The following is a 19,177-nucleotide window of genomic DNA, read 5'->3' as shown; positions in this document are numbered from 1 at the left end:
GTAGCCTCACCAGGTTTACTCAATACGAAATCTTGGAAATAGAATGTAATTTATTCATTCTTCATCATTTTTTGAATGATTAAGAATCCTGTACCATACTTTTGACATCTCTTATACTGACATGGCAGCATATACTCTGTTGTCTCATTCAGCTACTGTATTTCAGATGAATTCATGACTCATTATATACTTACGTTTAATTGCAATATTTGTCAAAACTGCATTTTATTATTAAAATGCTTTTTTTTCCCTCTCTTTTAGGTACTTCATTTCAACTCACCCCATTCACCCCAAGCACTCTTTTACATCAACTACAATTAACTTCTGGTGCTATACATCTGACTTTGTATGTCAGCCTTAGCAGGACAGTGATTAGTGAAATTTGATCAGCTTTATTATTTTGATAAGACTTATTGATGTTTATCCATTGCATATCAGACATTTTTTATACAACTCACGTGCTGTGCATAACTTTTACAGACAGGTGTCAGCTGTAAGACCTTAGTTATCACAAAACAAGTATATAAAGCTTCATTCATGCTGTTTTTATTAAAATTCTCCACACTCTGTTCACTTAATCCTATTTTATACTGTATGTGTTGGTCAAAACAAGAAGCACATTCCAGTAGGGGAAATTAATTAACCATGAATGAGAAAAATAATCAAATTCACTTACTCTAAAGAATTCTTTGGTTGAACCTGAGTCCAAGGTGCCATATGCTATTTCAGTTTGCTTGGCGAGATCTTCTGCGCTTTCAATTGGAGAGACCATCCTCTCCACAGTCAGGAAAGCAGCAAGGTTTGCAGTGTAAGATGAAATAATGATCAGTGTAAAAAACCACCACACACCTCCAACAATCCTCCCAGATAAGGACCTAAAATATCACAGAAAGGACGGAAATACATTAGTATGTTCAGCTTGGGTGGTAGAGAATGTTACACCAAAACAAGGTTGTTCAAAATAATGGTTATTTTTTTGTATTACTTGAACTTTAAAGGAGCTATTAAGATTCTGTTCACTTTTATTAAAATCAAGACTGCAATATTTGTTGAAAGCAGCAAATGGAAGGCAACTGTTGTCAGCTTGTTGACTTGTTTGAACGCCTTTTCAACACATAGGCAACATTCCCACAACACGCCAGTAATGCCTTCTGGTTTAAGATGATTATTCTGAATGATGGGACAACAATCTGCATTTTTAATCAAGTTTAATCGGTTCATTTAAGAAGATACATGTTTAAAACTCATTATGCAGGAATAAAACAGAGGTTTTCTTTCCATAATATGTTATCTGAAGTAATGGATATACTGTAAAAGCAAAAGATCATTACTTACAGTAGGTGATTTCAATGATATAAAATGATATAGAAAGCAAATAAAATAAAAGTATTTCATGACCAGAAAGTTAAAGGAAATATGTATTCTAAGGTAAATGTATTAAAAGTTTCTTTTGTGAAAGAGTCTGTTTTGTGTGTAACATCAGCATCTACAAAACAACACACATCTGTTTTGTGGCATCAAAAAGTGTGTTATGGAAAACGTAAGAGTTCACATTATAATTTGATTTATTTGATTTCATTCATGATTATTTTAGAGTACTTTTGGAAGGCTATGCAGTCAATTTCATTGGCTTTTCAAATATGTAGGATCCAAATCTCAAGGACATACAGTAGATTCCCCTAATGGAGTACTGCTTTTAAGTTTCAGTGAGTGCATAATAACAATACTTACAGAAAATACTTGCTTGAGAATTCAATATACTGAAGTGTTATTGTAAGTTTTTTAATGAAACTCACAGCACATCACAGTGGACTGAACTCATCAAAGTAACATCTTAAGTTTAATTATATAAAAACATGGAGGGTTAATATTAATTGAAATGTCTTGGCCACTAAAGTAGAAACAAAGCAATGATGGGAAACAAAACTGAAGCCCTAGCATTAAAACAGAATTCTTTGAATACTAAGATCACCACAAAATTGGTAAATTGATCTTCCAATCTTTTTTTTTTAACCCACCACTCATACATTATAAATGTTTAATTTAGCTTCTAGAATAGTCAAATGTTACAGCTAAGGCTATCCAAAAGCATTTTTCTAGATTGTGTAATTCTGACCTTAGCCACCTTACACATAATTGAGGGGAAAAGGCAACAGTGCGACATCATACAGTTAATAAATGTTTCTAAGGAAAATGTGACCAATGTTAACCAAATAAAATTACATATGAATGCAAAAAAAAACAGTACCTTTTGATGACATGTTTGGAGGAAAGCAAGACGTAACCGTGGGTTTGAAGGAAATGAAAAAGAATGAGTAACAAATCAAACACAGTGATAATGATGCATTTAAAAGGCATATGATTACTTTGTCATTGTGAAAGCAATCTGGGTGCTCAAATAGCATTTAGCTTTTATACTCCTGACAGCTATAGGGAAGCATTAACTTGTAATGATTTCTGCTGTCCATAAAATATCCAAAACTGAACATATTGATTTAAGAATTACCTTTACTGTACCAAACAATAAATAAGACATAATTAATGGTTATTGACCTATAATGATAGAAGCCTTCAGTTAAAAGTGGTGTACTATTCTTTGTAGTGTTGTCTGACTTGACTTAAGATGTATTCAATTGTATCTCAAAACATCTTCTGACGTTTCTTCTTTTTACATCAAATTTTACATCTTCTGAAAATCTGTAGTCTTCTGCATAAACATTACAGTGACATTTTCCAAGTAAAACTGCCTCCAAACAGATTGGATAAACTTCATTACAACTGCAGAAATATTTACTTTTTAGCTGTGTTGTGTGAGGTGACTAGTTGTAGAAATAGATACTCTTAAAGGGTTCTTTGAATGAGATTCATTTCTGAATCATCCCTTAATGCAGCCTTTTTGTAGTCGATACGCTTTTGTCTTTGGGAGCAATTTCAAATAGAATAAGACTTACTGTAGGATAAGTGGTTTATTTTTTTTCTTCTCAGATTGATCTGCCATCAAACATAGTTCATGGTTTAAAATATTTAATTTTTTAAAATATTGTCCACCATCAGCTGATTACTGGTGGAAGAGACAAATGCACATGCTATACAAGAGCTACTGAGTCCCATTGGGCATTGCTTCAAAAGCGTGCCAGTTCAAAAGCTAAACACAATCCCCGTCACTTTATTTAATCATAACCCAATGCCATAAAACGACCAAAAGTGTATGTTTGGAACTAAACATACATGGAAATCTTTAAATGTAACAGATGCCAAATACAGTATAAATTCCTGTTTTGTTTTCGGCTTGCAGACAGCTATTTTGCTGCAGTAGTCCTACCTAGGCAGGCTTTAGAAGTCTGTTACATGGCATGTTAGGAGCTGACATACTGTAGGCTTTCACAGAAATGGGATTCTTAATTGTCCATGAAAATCGAAATGCATCCTACAGCATCTATTCTGTGACAGCTTATCCCTTTGTTCCACATTTTTGAAGGCACAGTGAAAGCTCTGCCTGCTGCAGTAGATTTTGTAGCTGGCAATGGACATAAGGATTAACACAGGGAGTATTAAACCCAATCTTTTTTGCAAATAAATCAATGTATAGTATTATTCATAGGGAACTATGGGACTTAAACATTAATTAGATAGATTCAACGGTAATTGAAGTCGTATTGTGGTTTTAAATTCTCAGATTTTTAATGTGGCATTCATATGAACATTCTTCGTTTCCTTATCTGTATTTATGCTCTGCTAAATTAACATTTATGACTTCTAAATAGTTAATTTAGAATCCCACATTTTTGTGGTCGATGCAAGTCAGTATATCACTATCAGACCAACCACTTACCTACAGTATGTCATTCTAAAAGTAGTTATGCTATGCTACTGCTTCTTGAGCAAACTGATATCTCATCCAGAACATGAATAACTATTAAGTTCATAACAACTGGAATAACAATAATGATGATGGTTTTATATAGAACTTTTCTTGTCAAGACATCTCAAAGATAAGCTGTATTTAATTAATCTTGAGCCATTTCAATAACCCATAGAACAGTTGTCTCCTTGCAGGAGAAACAGATACATACGGTACTGCAAACAGTGATGGATGACAAGATGTTGTTCAAAGGGGCCCTAATTAAGTAACACCCGACTTCAGAAAGTAATAACAGCTTGAACAATGACACTTCCTGTGAGGTACAGTGAAAAGGGATGCAGCATGAAAAATAATAACAGCAAATAAATAACAGCTTTAAATTAAATGATGCACTGTTGGAAAAGAAGAAAACAAAAGACAAGACAAAAAGCCATCCTGATGTGGCAATGTGCTTGAAGCCGCTTCATCAGAGTGCTGATGCTAAGATGGGGGAGGGTATTCAACTTTTTAGTCCTCCACCTTAAATACATTATATGCACCAAGCTGATGACCGTAAAATGGGATATGCAGCAAAAACACGGTAGCCCTCCAAGTGTCGTAGAAAGAGAAACAGAAATTGACCCTATGCATTTTACAGTCTCCGGCATGGTGTATATAAGTTATTTGTGGATTGCAATGCATGACTGCAAGCATGGAGCCTAGATGATGAAGATCTTGCATTTTAAATAAATGGGGGTGGGGAAAAAGCGAATTAAAAGAAAATGGAGTAGGAAAAAAATAACATATATGCACCATGGCATCAGCTTTTATGACCATAAAATGCAAAAAGGTGATGGATGTTAATGAAGAACCAACCTTGGTGAAATATCGCATCCTTGCTGCATAAAGGCCCCCAGGGAGAACCAGAGACTATTAAAAATTCCAAAGTCGTTTGGAGGGTCCGGAGGGGTCTGGGGGTCTCTTGCTTCATCACTGTCATCCAAATGCCACTCGTAGGGACTGAATCGGCTGACCAGGAAGAGGACCACACTGACTCCAATATAGGCAAACACTATACACATCCAAATTTCATAGGCCAAAGGGTCCAGGAAGGAGAACACTCCAGGTTTGGACTTTTGAGGCTTCTTTATCATAATGGAGATTCCCAAGCTCATAAAGGGTTTAGAAAAGTCAATCACTTCTTCTCGTACCAGTGTTATAGTAAGAGGTGCAACGGCTATATCTGCTCTCTGGAAATGGGAACACGTACAGTATGCATTAGTCTTCAGTTGTTAATAACTTTTGACAGTAACAATATATTTCCGAGACATTAGTTAGAGGCTGTGATACGGTGCCCAAAAGTGATTTTAAATTATGTTTAGAATATTCATAACCCTACATTATTGCTTTGCTTTTTTTATTTCTAAAATCTTAAATTGGTAATCATATGAATTACAGAATTCTCAAGCATTAGCTCTTCCTTTCCCCCAGAGAGCTATACTGTATATTGTTACTTATTATCATGCTCATCTGAACTAATCTGGTCATCTCCTTTAAAGTAGCTGCGTGAATAGCTTGAGTACTTTAAATACTGCCCGATTTGATTAGATTGCACTCTTGTGAAGCTATTAGATGGAGCAAAAAAACAAAACAACAAGCAAAACAAAGTCTGTTGCATTTTTACCCTTTCCTCCTGTACAAAAAAATTCCATTCACCAGAAATCAGTATCTCATTCTCGTCATACTGTATGTCATTATTTTCAAAAAGTGCAAGTACAGTACTAGGTTTTTTATGTCAATGTGGATGTGACATGATCTACAGTTTTTTTTTTAAATCCAACCTTGGGAAGCCAATGCCTTTAAGAAGCCTGTCGCTTACAAGACATTTATGACTTATACAGTATGTCACAAATGGTATACTTATTAATTGCAAGACGGAACCAAGTTTTAAAAAGGAAGACCTGATAATGAGATTTGGTTGGTGGTTCCAAAATGTTTATTTTTGTAGACTAATAAAACCCCTTTCGTAGGTGTACCTAGCCAAGCAGTGATCAAACCTGCAGGTTCTAAAATGCAAGAAGTCAGATAAAATCAAAACCTTAAGTGCATTAATACCATAAAACCCTTAATCTCCAGATGTCTACCTCAATCACAGTACTGAAAACATAGATACATTTTAAGATGTTAGGCAGGTCATTTTACTAAAGATGAAGTTAAGAGCATGAAACCAATACATTTATAAGTATAAAATGGCACATAACTTTTTACCTTTAACCAGAATGACTTTGCAAAAGGACAAATCTATACAGGGTGAATTAAGCACCCCAGGTTTAAAATATCCATATCATTATAGAGCTACATCTCGACATATAAAACACACATCTAGCATACACTGCCTTGCAAAAGTATTCACACCCCCCCTGTGGTGTCCCATTTTTTGGAAATTATAAAATGATATAGACACATTTTTAAACATGTCTGGATTGATGCAATGTTGCCCATTCATTTTCGCAGACTTGCTCAAGCTCCTTCATGTTGCTTGCGTTTCTCAATAGGTTTCAAATCAAGACTTTGACAGAGCCACTCAATCTCTTAAGAAAGACATTTACCTTTTCAATTTTGCTAAAAAGTGAATTTTCATCTCATTTTTCAGTCTTTAGGAGACAGAAACAGGTTTTCATCTAGCATTTGCCTGTACTCAGCTCTGTCCATTTTTCCTTCAATTCTAATTAGTTTTCTAGTCCTTGCTGAGGAAGCATTCCCATAGCATGAAGCTGCCACCACCATGCTTGACTGTAAAGATGGCATTGACTCGGTGCTGTGCTGTGTGGGTTTAGAGGCATTTGTTACGTTTTACAATTACACCACCAAGTTCCAATTTTGTCTGAACACAAAACCTCCTGCCACATGTTAACAGTTTTTTTAAAATCAACCTTGTGTAGCCAATCCCTTCAAGAAGCCTGTAATTTGCAGAGTAAAACTCTCTAAAAGTCTCAAAGCTTACACATCTGATATGAATTATATATACATATAGATGATCATGTTATCACACCTTATATTCTCTTGGTCTTTTAAGTTCCAGCTCGAGAAAAATGTTGCCACTCTGCCATACAGGCTAGCTTTGTAAAGTGACTAGGAGACTGTTGACCCAGAGATATTTTCTCCATCTCAGCCACTGAACCATTGAGCCATTGAAAGCCGTGTTTCAAAGTTGTTTGTTGGCCTCACAGTGGCATCCCTCACCATTTTCCTCCTTGCCCAACTGCTCAATTTGCCTAATCTAGACAATGTCTATGTGTTTGAATTGACTGTACTCACAGGGATCTTCAGTGATTGTGATTTTTTTCAACACTTCTGATTTGTGCTTTTCATTGACATTATCCCTGACTTGCTTTGAAAGTTCCCAAGTCTTCCTGATTGAGCCTTTTCACTATATGACCAAGGAACCAAGAAAAAGGTGTTTTTTTATTTTGAAATCATGGGAACCACTACTAATTACACTCAGAGGTCATTCAATTAGATGTGCCTCAGCAAAGGGTTTGAATATTTATGTAATCATGACATATCCATTTTTCTCATATTAAATATCTGTTTACTTTTCTGTTTTTCTGTTTTGAATTTATTCAGTAGGTTGTTTTATATAACAAATATTAATTGCAAAGTGTCATTACTCCAAGCTTCAAAGCAACAAACTGTACAGTAAAAATGTTCATGCACATTGTATATCATGTACTGTATATAAAATGCATGTGTCATACATGGAAATCTAATTAATTGTCTAAATGATTTGCAGTGTAAAACTCTGCAAAGTCTCAAAGCTTACATGAATTCTTACAGATGATTATATTCTCTTGGTCTTTTTCGTTCCAGCACCAGAAAAACATAATTTTAAACAGAAAACTCTAAACAATTTACAGAGACATACAGTATACTGTATCCAACAGGTGTATTCATCAGGTTACATTCAGACTCCTGTTACCTGCAAAGCTAAAGTTAATGCCAAAGTTCCATGTACTATTTTTTTAAGTGATGACTTGTTGCCAGAATATATTTTAAAGAGCTCTCATTTCTTAAAAAAATAATAACTCTGTGTGCTATTAATTGTGTTATGAACAAGCTAGGTGAAAATGTAACTGTAACTGTAATATGATCAAAATATTGGGGGTGCTTGACACACACAGCATCCATGAACTAGATTTTATACTGTACACACTAAATGTTTTGCTGCTCTATTCTAATGAGGTGCTGTAATGCAGTCAATAAATATTGACTTTAATAATGTAATAAAGGGCACAAATGTGCATAACCTTTAAAAAACAACCAAACATAGTTTAATTTATAAGTTTGTCAAAAGGTCAGAAGCCATTAGAATCAAACATTCAGCTGATCTTTTATTACACAGATGTGGTATGTTTTAAAGGAGTTTTGACTTCTCATGTAACAGGCTAATGAGGGTATTGCTTTTTTGTCCATTGCTTCTGAGAGTATAATTTTTCATTTTCAAGAATAATGTTCTCCCCTTAGTGCATCTAAGCAGACAATCTTTTTCACTGATGGCTGGAAAATTGAACAGATACGGTTCCCTAAACTTTATATGTCTCCACCATGTATAAAGTAAACCACTATGTGATTGCTTCTCTATTGTTAGAAATCTGAAATGAAGAGAAAATGAGGAGATCTAAAGGAAAATACGATATTCAGAGTTAGGAGCTGAATACTCTTGAAATATTCCAAGGTTATCTAAAATAACTGGATAGAAAAAAATATCTATAAAAATATATTAACTTTTCAAAAGTGGGATTTCAGACTAATACCACACTAAAACAGAGTCTACTGTATTTAGGAAAGCTGAACTTATTGTGTATAGCGGAGCGAAAGAAACCAACCATTCTTTAAACAAAAAAAATGACTGTAAAAAGCAAATAAAATAAAAAAAGGTTTATACTAAAAATGTACTGTATATGTTGTTTCATAATCCACATTTCCCAAATGTTGGTTCTGATGCAATTCACAACTCCCATTCTTGGTGTCTCAGATGGTAATAATCTATAGTTTTGCAAGGAGAATCCTTTATTTAACTATCACCAAGAGTTCATAGATGAAGATTTAAATCATGGCATCATAGTATTTACTTCACTGAGACACATCTTGTACATTTTGACATGATTCAGGTGTTGAACAGAAACACAGAATCTGAGGATTGATTATAAAATGAGCAGTCCTACTACTTACCCCGTATACCAGTTCACCCACCATCCCATTCCACGTCTTAGTTTCCGGGTCCCGTGCACCATACTTTCCATCCGTTACAATAGACAATTTGTATTTTATCCCGACATGTTTTGCAATTTCGGAAGCTAAATCGACACAGTAGCCTTCATACTTTTCATTTCCTTCCAGATGATCACTGTTTTTCTTATACATCACATATGGAGCTTCCTGTTAATTAAACATATGCTAATTTATAGTGACACATTCATTACATATCAGACATTTCTCCCATGTATTGTAACAGTCCATAATTCATCACATGCTTTCATGCTTGGATGACATACTTGGGTGATGTACAACCCCACAAACAGGAGCTTTATTAAGCAGGTTTCATAGCTGATTCAGAAACAAATGCAGGAAGCCCCCATTTTTTAAAAGAAAAGTAAAGTGAAATGTTAAGACTGGATAGCTGGAAAGGGGCATGAGGTTGTGCTTCACAAGTCTTCCAATTCCAGTTTGTTTAACTTTCTGATATGGACAAAATGTGGTCATTTGCATTTGTTTTGTATAGATTCAGGGGATATTGACCGGATATTTCTACATTCATAAAGTAAATGGCAGTGACTGACGAGGGATGAGAAGTATCAGTAGTAACAAAGTGCAGCACATTGCATCAATGTGCATTAACATTGTTCATCGTTCCAACTACAATAACTTATCTCCATAGTTATAATTCAAAAAGTAATATCTTCCATTTTTAAAATACACAAGGAAAATGGTATGTGGCTTCTGACTTCAAAGACACACTGCAGCATTTGCATATCATTAAAAAATGCTCATAGAGAAGAATACATTCTCCAATTGGAGCAGAGAATAGTTAGGATGTCATTGGGGGTTAGCAATGGTTTCAACGTTTTTCTGTGCTCAATGTGCCCTTTCTCTTCTACGTACAATTAAAAGTACTTTCCCTTGATATGGCCAAGGTATTGACACTAGTACACACTAGTAAAATTATGACCATATTTTAAGAATTTAAAGAAATACAATAATACAGAGCAACAAAAACATATCTCAATATCCAGTGAATTTATCTGCTTTTGGAAACAACCCCTCCTGGAACTGTTTATAAAGTACTGTATTTAGATTTCCATTAGTGTCTTAAATCTTTGTAAGTCCTTCTTCTAAAGAAACACATGGCTAAGTCAGTCCATAAAGACAGTACTTTGGTGTAGATACAATTTTAAAAGAGAAAATATTCCATTATAATCAGATTAGACACGTTTTGTCCAATTACTGGCTTCAATGTAAAAAAAACATGCAAAAAAGGATGATAAGGATGGAAATTTAATATCCAAAATACAGTGAAAGCACAGTTAATGCACTTTAAATAGAATGCTACCAGAATAACTTAAAGTTAACTTTTAGCATATAACTGGAAATCTAAGTCAGCATGGAAATTCAGGAAAAGAACCCCTTATTCAAAGCAGAACTCCCAGAACACAATGCAAAATAGATTTGAGTGAAGATATAAAAACCAAGGAGCAGAGACTGAAGTTGTTTATGTATTCACTCAAGAAAGGATTATTTTGCATTACCAGTGAGCCAGAAACCATTGCTATTTTGCTGGTTTGCCTAGGAATTCTATCCCATTTGTCACTGACCATTTACTTGATGATGAGCTACTTACACAATGTATGTCTCAGTAGTTTGGTCAAACCCTAATTAAGGTAAAGAAGAGGCATGATTCGAAAAGGGAGCTTCATGGGTGTGTAACTCACTTTACTGAGGAGAATAACAACTCGTGCGTAAGAATGGGGCTGTCAGAGGCACTCCTTTAATGAAGGAGGAGCCAAGGATATGCTAGGAGGGTCAAAAGGGGTAGAGGGCGGGATGCAAAAACTAAACATGCAAGCGCGTAAGAAAGAAGCATAATATTTAAGCGGAAAGTGGGTAAGTTAGGGATTTTGCCTTTCTCCTAAGCTTTTGCTTAAAACTAACTACAGTATATTAAATGAATGAAACATTACCGTGACCATTACCATTACCAAAGCCGTTATTGTGATGTCACTGCTACAACAGGCCACTGGTATGGAGAATCAAAATGCTTTGACACCCACACGGATACAGTTGAAACACTCTTTACTCGACTGTTTGAACATGTAATGAGTGGGTGGAAAGCAAGAAATCAACAAGTTCTACCCTCCCAGGACAGAATGTATCGAATCATAGAATCAACACCTTGACCTTGAGTGGCAGAATTAGTGAAACATTTAAACAGCATGGAAAGTGTACCATGATAGTAGTGACCACAATTGTTCGGTTTTCCACAGAAGATGTGTCGTTGGTGACCTGCTGATCCATAATATATACAAATCTTTCATATTCGTTCCAGTACCCGATCTGAAAGCAACACAAACATTATTATTTATTGTCGTTATGGACCTAGGGGACTTTAAAAAATGAGGATGTGCTCACATTTTTTTTTGTTATTGCATTCACCACCACACACATTTTAAATTGTCTTGACTCGTTCAGTACTTAATGTTAAAACTGTGCCCGCAAGACACACCAGAAATAAAGCACAGTGAACGGTTGGTGCCTGACCTCAGCTGACCCAGTACTGGAACAAAGCACTGAAACTCAGTGTAGTGAGCTATTACTGTGCTATTCTTTCAGATTCTAAAATCCCTTTTAGAAGGGGCCCATGTAGTGTGGAATGTTTCCTGGTTTTGCTATAGTGAAAAACCTGATCACTTCTTAAATCTCAAAGCTTGAAAATGAGAGCTTGACTGAAACTTACTCATTTGTGGTAACAACCTTTGTAGAAGGATGAAGGAAAGCTAAGGGCCCTTTCATTTATATCCTACAAATCTCCTCTTCAGTCTCTACGGAAGTGTATTTCAAAATGACATTTTAATGTGTAATCCAGCACTCTCATTTAAACACAAAGCATCATTTTACCTGCAGCACTCAAAAATTCAAGAATACACAGCTGAACACTGAAAAACTAGAGCCAAGGAAACCTTTTCAAAGAAATGTTATGAAATTGATTTTCCCCTATGATATTTAACAGTGGTACACTTCATAGGTAGGGGGGCTGAAATGTTTGTAACATAAAGGCTAGGACACTGACAACCTCCTCTACCTCTCTGACTTGCTTACAGTATTGTAGGTGAGCAGCAGGGAAGAATCACATAATACATCAACCTGACAGGTTCTGTCTTTCTTCTTTCCTTTATCTGAGACGTGGCTATGTAAGAAACTCTGACTAAAGATAGCTACTGTATATTTGTGCTGGGGTGCTAAGTGATTGTATAAAACATTTTTCTTAAGTATAAATTACAGTTCACGTTGTTCAGTGCCACCAAGTCCAATAGCGGTTTGCTTGTTTACGACCCATTCAATTTTACTGTTTTTATTCACATATAAGCTGTGTATTGTTGCATTGCCCTAAAAACAGACAACTTTAAATGATCAGCACACACATGCAATCAAAAATGCTATTCATTAAAGTGGAAGGAAATGCATTGATCTTTGTTTCTTTCTTCAGCAGGTGGGCAAGATAATTGCAATTACCATTTAAAATATTGTAATTTGCATAGTCTTATGGGATTATGTCTTGCAATTGTATACACAATTAACATATATACTTCCCACTAATGTGCCTATCCTAAAGAAAACTCCCCCACCTTTCTAAGAATGAAAGATTCCAGGCTTAATCAGATTCTAACACAGAGCAACATGTTGCAAAGTATGTGTCATTTATTCTGGCAAGTTACTATTTAAATGGTGGGTTTGAATCATACTCCAATTAGGCACGATTACAGCAATTTGCTTGATGTGCAATATGATCAATTGGAATGTAAATAACATATTCTACACTGAACAAGAGGAACAAAAATAATTATTGTACATTGTTGATCAGTGGAGATTTAGAAATCTCACATTGATACCCAGATGCTTTAATGCTATGTTCTATTCTTTTTATTACTTTTTTGGTAGATCTTTAAAATGAAAATACCAGTCATAAAATGTTTTGGTTGAAGGAAAATAAGGCTTCTTGGTAGGCACATAAGTCAGTCCCGGTCCAGGTTTTTTCATCTATTGATTAAGGAAATGAACTTGGATCGAAAACAATGGGAAGATATATTATTCACTACTAACATGGATCACTGCACTAAATAGTAATAATGAGATAATAATTAGACTCATTATAAAGAACACCATGTGTAAGACTTTAAAACATATGATTTACAGTCACATGTGGCAATTAATCTCAAATGTGAAGAATGCTTTCATCCTGGAGATGTCTCAGAATGTGAGCTCAGACCCAATATGGTATTTTTACCTTCCGGGGCCCTCCTGGTTTCATCTCATACACGTCGATGGTGTAGTTAGATCTTCTGCCAAAGTTGTCAAACTGGATGTTTCCAGTCATACCTTGTACTTGTACCTGCCATGCATAAAGGAAACAAAAATAAAGCCATAGATATTCCCTGGTTAAATACCATATTGAGGAAGATGGTAATTTCTTGGTATACTTACTTTAACTGGTAGACTAAGCAAGGTATTGCCTTGGACTTGGACGTTTTCAAAGTTTAATTGCATATCAATGGATAAAGTGGTGTTTTAATTTGCTGGTTTGCAGTTTCCTCATTTAACAGTGTGCCAAAGAATACATACAGTATGTGACCAGGAGTGTCCTGGAATTGCAAGAAACACTCCCCTTCCTACCATTTTTAGAGCTCTTTCAATGTCAATGCCTTGACTCCAGGGTACGGCCGGATTTGCTAAACAGTCTCCCGCACTGCCTCTCCGTGACACGTCCACTCGCTGTCTTCTCAGGTAGCGGAAGGCTTCAGCTATCACCAGTATGGCATCATGAGTCAAAGCAGATGTATACTGTAACAGAACATGTAGCTCAGCTTTAGCAATGTCCCACAAGGTGACTAAGTCTGTGTCTTGACATACACGCTTCTGCTTTGGGTAATTATACCCTGATAAGAAAATCTCTGACTTTTCTTCGCCCTTGGTTCTCTAAAAAAGTATAATTAAGTTGTTTGGGATATGTCTTTACATTTTACAAGTACAGGGCAGTCTTTGTTATACAGAAATAAAGGAGCTGCGTTCTGCTGTAATAGGTAAGTAAACTTCTGCTCTTAAAAAGAAAATAAAAGTTCATAATTTTGGATACATTATAACATTATAAAATATTTTAATAAAAAAACATACCCTCCTCATCCTCCTTCTTCAACTTATTATGATAAAACTGTTGCTCCTTTTTATGGTTGTTCTTTGCTAGCACATGATTGCCTGGAGCTGGCAATTTGAAAAATCATTGCAATATCTGTCTTTCACTAGAAAAATGTTAGAAATCTGTACCCATCTTTTAATACAGAAAAAGTAAATATGTCTAAGGTTTACATTAAATCTTTGATATTCAATTAATTTTTTTAATTTAACCTTGTGCCTTGAGCTCTACTTAAATTATTAATGCTGTATGTTTGTTAAATTAATATGAATTAAATGTAATAAAAAATAAAGAATAGCGAGGTCTACTTTGAAGTAAGGCAACAAAGCAATTGACAAAATCTGATTGTTTCAGAATGGGCAATATAATGAATCACAGAGAAGGACTTTATGCTCTAAATCTCATGGTCTGTTATACATTGCTATTCTAAACAAACTTCAAACCATTAATACATGCCTTTATAATAAAGCTCAACTTTTCCTGAGAAGCTTAAAGCCAGTGATAACTAAAATTAGTTTCCATTAGATGGAAGGATCCCAGTAATTCATAGCAGAGAAATATTTCTTGATTATAGCTACAGTTATGAATAAATTAGAACATAATTAGACATTATATTTATATATTTCAGGACACTATAGAAATGTTATGAATCAAATTCAGGAATTCAAAATGCTAACCACCTTGTTACCTTGTTACAAGGAACTAGCACAGTATACTTTTTGTGAAGTATTCATGGCCAGAAGAATTAATCAGTATCACTTCTATCTTTTAACATTGTAAATCAGAAATATGACATACTGACAGCACCTAAAAACAGCTTAATTACACAAAATATCAAGGTTCTCTAAATTATCAAAGAGATGCCGTGAGTGTAAAACATTGAGAAAAATTGCCCCTACTGTCAACAATTCTAATTATGGATAAAGCCAAATGCACAGATATACAGCATACATACTGTACATATTTTACTTTCAGCAGTGTTTTAATTATTTACAACTTGTCCGACTAAAGGACTCAGGAATTTTATTATGCTTTATTTACCCTAAGCTTCTGCCTAGTTTGTTAAAGGCATATTAGCACTGTAATAACTTTTTTTTTAAACAGCAAGACCTTAAATGTTAGGACTCAATGCCAGAATTAACTATCAATAAATAAATGCACACAATATATTCTAAACAATAAGCTTTTTGAACAACACAGTGACTAGATTCGCAGAAATGAAGAGTATTTCAAACTTTAATACTGATTTTTTTTTAATATTGAGTTGTAAGCCTGCACAAAACTCATAAAGAACTCACTTTATTTAACAGCTTTGTTATAAATTAGCACAAAGTGGCATAATGACTAAGTGAATAATTGAGGCTGATCAGATAGGAGGTGCAGCTTAAAGTTCATTGAAGGATGTGCATGTATCAATGTTAGAGCAGGATAGTAGTACTTTTCTGAGCTTCTTCAGACCATGTGATTTTTATAGGAGTCAAAGGAGTTACTTCCGCCTGGCTTTTCGTAATGTCATTCCTTTATGCTGATGTCTGAGTAGTTCTAGTATCACATAAGAGATGAACATCTTTTCATTTACATATAAATGACTTCTCTCAGAGCTCTGCTTCAGAAAGTACATTAAGTGTAAGGGATCAGAGTAAGCAAATTAGCTGCCATTAATACTAATGGACATCATCAAGGTATGTGGAACAGATTTGTGTCAAATAAATTAGAACACAAATATTTCATAGATTAGAGCAAAGTTCACACGGCCCTGCATGATGGGCAGTCTCACGGTGTATGTTAATGTTCTGTTTTGTGCTTGGAGCTGTTGGCTACAGATGATGTCAAAAGCTGGTCATTTTAATATTGTTGAACGCTGCACAGCTCTTCTGCAATGTCACTCTCTTTCTCCATTATTCCTCTTAATTTTCCTCTCTGCATTGTCTACACTATCTACAAAATTGTGAACAAGGGCCATTTCTGAACAGCAGCACCATAACTATGGTTATATAAAATCCATTTTGTTCCTGATCATTCACTAACTAGATGTAAAATAACCCCAACGCAGCTTTCTATGAAACCTGTATTGATATGTTGATCTTTATGCAGGGCAGCATTTGGTACTAGGGATAATACTAGGGATCAAATAATTGTGCAGACTATTTGTAACAAGATAGCTTGGTGTGTGTTATATTATTTTATAAAGCATTCCTCTATTACAAGATAAAAGGCCTAGCTACAGTACCTTCAGTGGAGTGTTTCGTGCTTCAGGGAACTCTCTTTCATCTAGCCTGTCCCAGCGCTGCAGAAACTGCTGCACGATTGGGTTTTCTGTGTTGATAATCTGAAACCCAGTTATATTCGCTCCACCGAGAAAGACCTTGTCCAAGCTCACATTGGAGAAGCCCTAGAAAAAGGAAAGAAATTAAAAATGACTTGACAGAGGAGACGATAACTAAACATAATACTGTGTTCACTTTTTTTACAGCATAGGGACCAGTGTTGTTTGTCATAATGCAGTATGTGTCACCATGGAAAGCCGCATTCTGTGAAATTTCCTAAAGGCACTGTAACAGCAAATAGAACTCTCTGTTCAGATTGTTTAACAGCATGGTGGCGAATTTCTCCTATCTGCAATGTCTGACCTACAAAAAAGGCACTAAACTCTTATGAAATACACTGCTAGTCTATTTGTTTAATGTTTAAAACTGTTATTTAATTCTCTTATGGAGAATAATCAAACAATATTTTATAATTATATTTATTTTGTAGGCAACAACTATTGTCATATACTGCATGATATTTTTACAGTACTGTATGTCTGGAGAAATTACAGAAGCTACATGGGATTCTGGATCAAGGATAGACCTTGGTCTAGAAATACATGTGTAGAACCCACGAGATAAGGTTTTTGCCACACCCCCAGTTTGTAGCAGTGAGATAACTGTTCACTAATGCTTTGGTCATTGTCATGTTTGCATGTTGTCCTATTACTCCTCATACTATCTGAGTTTTGATTTTTTGTGCATATAGATGTATTATTAAATTTAAAAAAATCTAAAATTCCTACTATTACATAATTTCATGATGACATTTTTAAAACAAGAAGAATAACATGCCATGCAGTACTATGTCTTTGCATAATACAGTGGCAGATCTGGATCCCCTAAAGGCAAATTTTAAAACTTTCTTCCACTATCAATGTCACTGCTGTACTGTATGTTTCATGTGATTTTAGCTTAGTTTCCCTACAAGCATCATTTTGCTAATCTGGGGAGTATGCTATGGGACGCAAAGTCACGGAAATTACATCATAGGCAGCATGGATAGTAATCAATTAATTTTATACTCAGATTTCCTTTACAGTACATGTATAGCTGTAGACTAATGCTGGCACACTCTGCCAATTTTTAATCATGCCACCCATTTATTCAAAACAACAACTAAGTACTAAGGGATGAAACAAATTAATGAATGAGCAAGTCTGCAAAATCGTCAATGTCACACGATATTATTGATTTTTCCATATGGGCAAATATTTGCATATTTCATTATATGACAAAGGTGTGCAGTCTTTTATTTATTGCTGTATATTTACCAGATTTGCCAAAATGTAGTGATAGCCACGGCTGTTCTTTCCAAGGATCACAACCTGAGAGGAAAGAAATATACAAAAAACATCAATTATCAATATTTCTTCTAATGCATTTCTGTCTTGAAACAGAACTTTCTCAAGTGCTTTTATCTGACACTGTACATGATGTGATTTCAGATGTTTTCTTTTTTTAGTTTGAAATGGTTGGTGTAAAAAGACAGAACATTCAGTTAGTACCTTGACTTTAATGGGCTGTGACCAAAAGGGCAAACTGTAAAAGCTTTTGAATCCTTTTGCTATTATAAATGTGTTTAGCTTAAAAGGAATCATCCACAGTGGCTCTTTGTACAGAGTTAGTTTCTGTAGTGGGCATACCTAAAAGAAAAAATGGTCACATTTTCTGCTGCGTTCTAGATGTCTGCCTGGTGTGAAGCAGTGCATTAAAAACAATATAGAACTGCAATCAGGAATCAGGTCTGTCTTATTAAACTGCAAGAAATCAGAATTAAGTCTTAAAAGATGTTGTTTTTTTTCATTTTAGTGCTTCAAAAATGACTTCTATGAAGTTTATTTTTGTGTATTTTTACACATCGCGTGGTGTGGGCATCCAGGTGCAGTTAACATTTACTGGAGACACAGGTTTCCTCTTCTGAAGGATATTCCTTGCCCCTACCTAGTAATGTTGCTCTTGCTAATTCCAGTCTTGGCCTCTAGCAGTAACAGAAATGGATCTGAGTTGCTGTTCTAACCATAGTTAAAATAATGTTGAAGAAGCACTATTTTTTTTCCAGGAAAGAATTTAATTGTTTTGTTATTTTATTTTTTTTTAAATGTTTTTTAATGTTCTTTATTTAACCAGACATGTCAAATGAGAATAAGTCATCTTTACAATGACATTCATACAGCAGGGCATTTTCTGGAGTTCATATTAAGTACCTTGCTTTAGGAGTGTAATGGCAGCATCCCACCCAATTGATTTGACCCAATTACTGTCCTACCTGCAGCCCCAAGCTCTAACCACTTACATATTGTTACCACAATTTAAAAATACTACAATTTGCATAGGATATGGTTACTATAAGGTATTGTGTTTTGCAGTTCTTCACAAAATAAGACCTACATACATTCATTAGTGCCTACACTCACACAAGTGAAGTACATGTACTGTAATAACCAAAGGAAGAATGTTACAAATACTGTATACAAACTAATCCAAAAGGATAAATTTAAAATGCATATGTACAGTAATATACAGTAATTAATTAAAATAAACAGAAAAACACCTTATTCTCAG

At 34.9% G+C, this 19,177-nt stretch overlaps 1 protein-coding gene across 2 annotated transcripts in view; it reads right to left on the bottom strand.

Annotated features, from left to right (window-relative positions):
- LOC148828614 (glutamate receptor 3) overlaps positions 1-19,177 on the bottom strand; it is a 130,482-nt gene that overhangs the window by 24,069 nt on the left and 87,236 nt on the right. For both annotated transcript variants that reach the window (XM_088925601.1, XM_088925602.1), the window contains exons 5-12: positions 17,887-17,940; positions 16,534-16,695; positions 13,787-13,954; positions 13,401-13,505; positions 11,345-11,452; positions 9,074-9,280; positions 4,718-5,091; positions 677-875 (exon numbers count right to left, since the gene is read on the bottom strand). In XM_088925601.1, coding sequence (XP_088781727.1) covers positions 677-875; positions 4,718-5,091; positions 9,074-9,280; positions 11,345-11,452; positions 13,401-13,505; positions 13,787-13,954; positions 16,534-16,695; positions 17,887-17,940 — 1,377 coding nt within the window. The remainder of the gene's footprint in view (positions 1-676; positions 876-4,717; positions 5,092-9,073; positions 9,281-11,344; positions 11,453-13,400; positions 13,506-13,786; positions 13,955-16,533; positions 16,696-17,886; positions 17,941-19,177) is intronic.

This window comes from Atractosteus spatula, chromosome 9 (genome assembly GCF_055471065.1).
Source record: "Atractosteus spatula isolate fAtrSpa1 chromosome 9, fAtrSpa1.hap1, whole genome shotgun sequence".
Classification (NCBI taxonomy): Eukaryota; Metazoa; Chordata; class Actinopteri; order Semionotiformes; family Lepisosteidae; genus Atractosteus; species Atractosteus spatula.
This window is presented reverse-complemented; position numbering and strand designations above follow the sequence as displayed.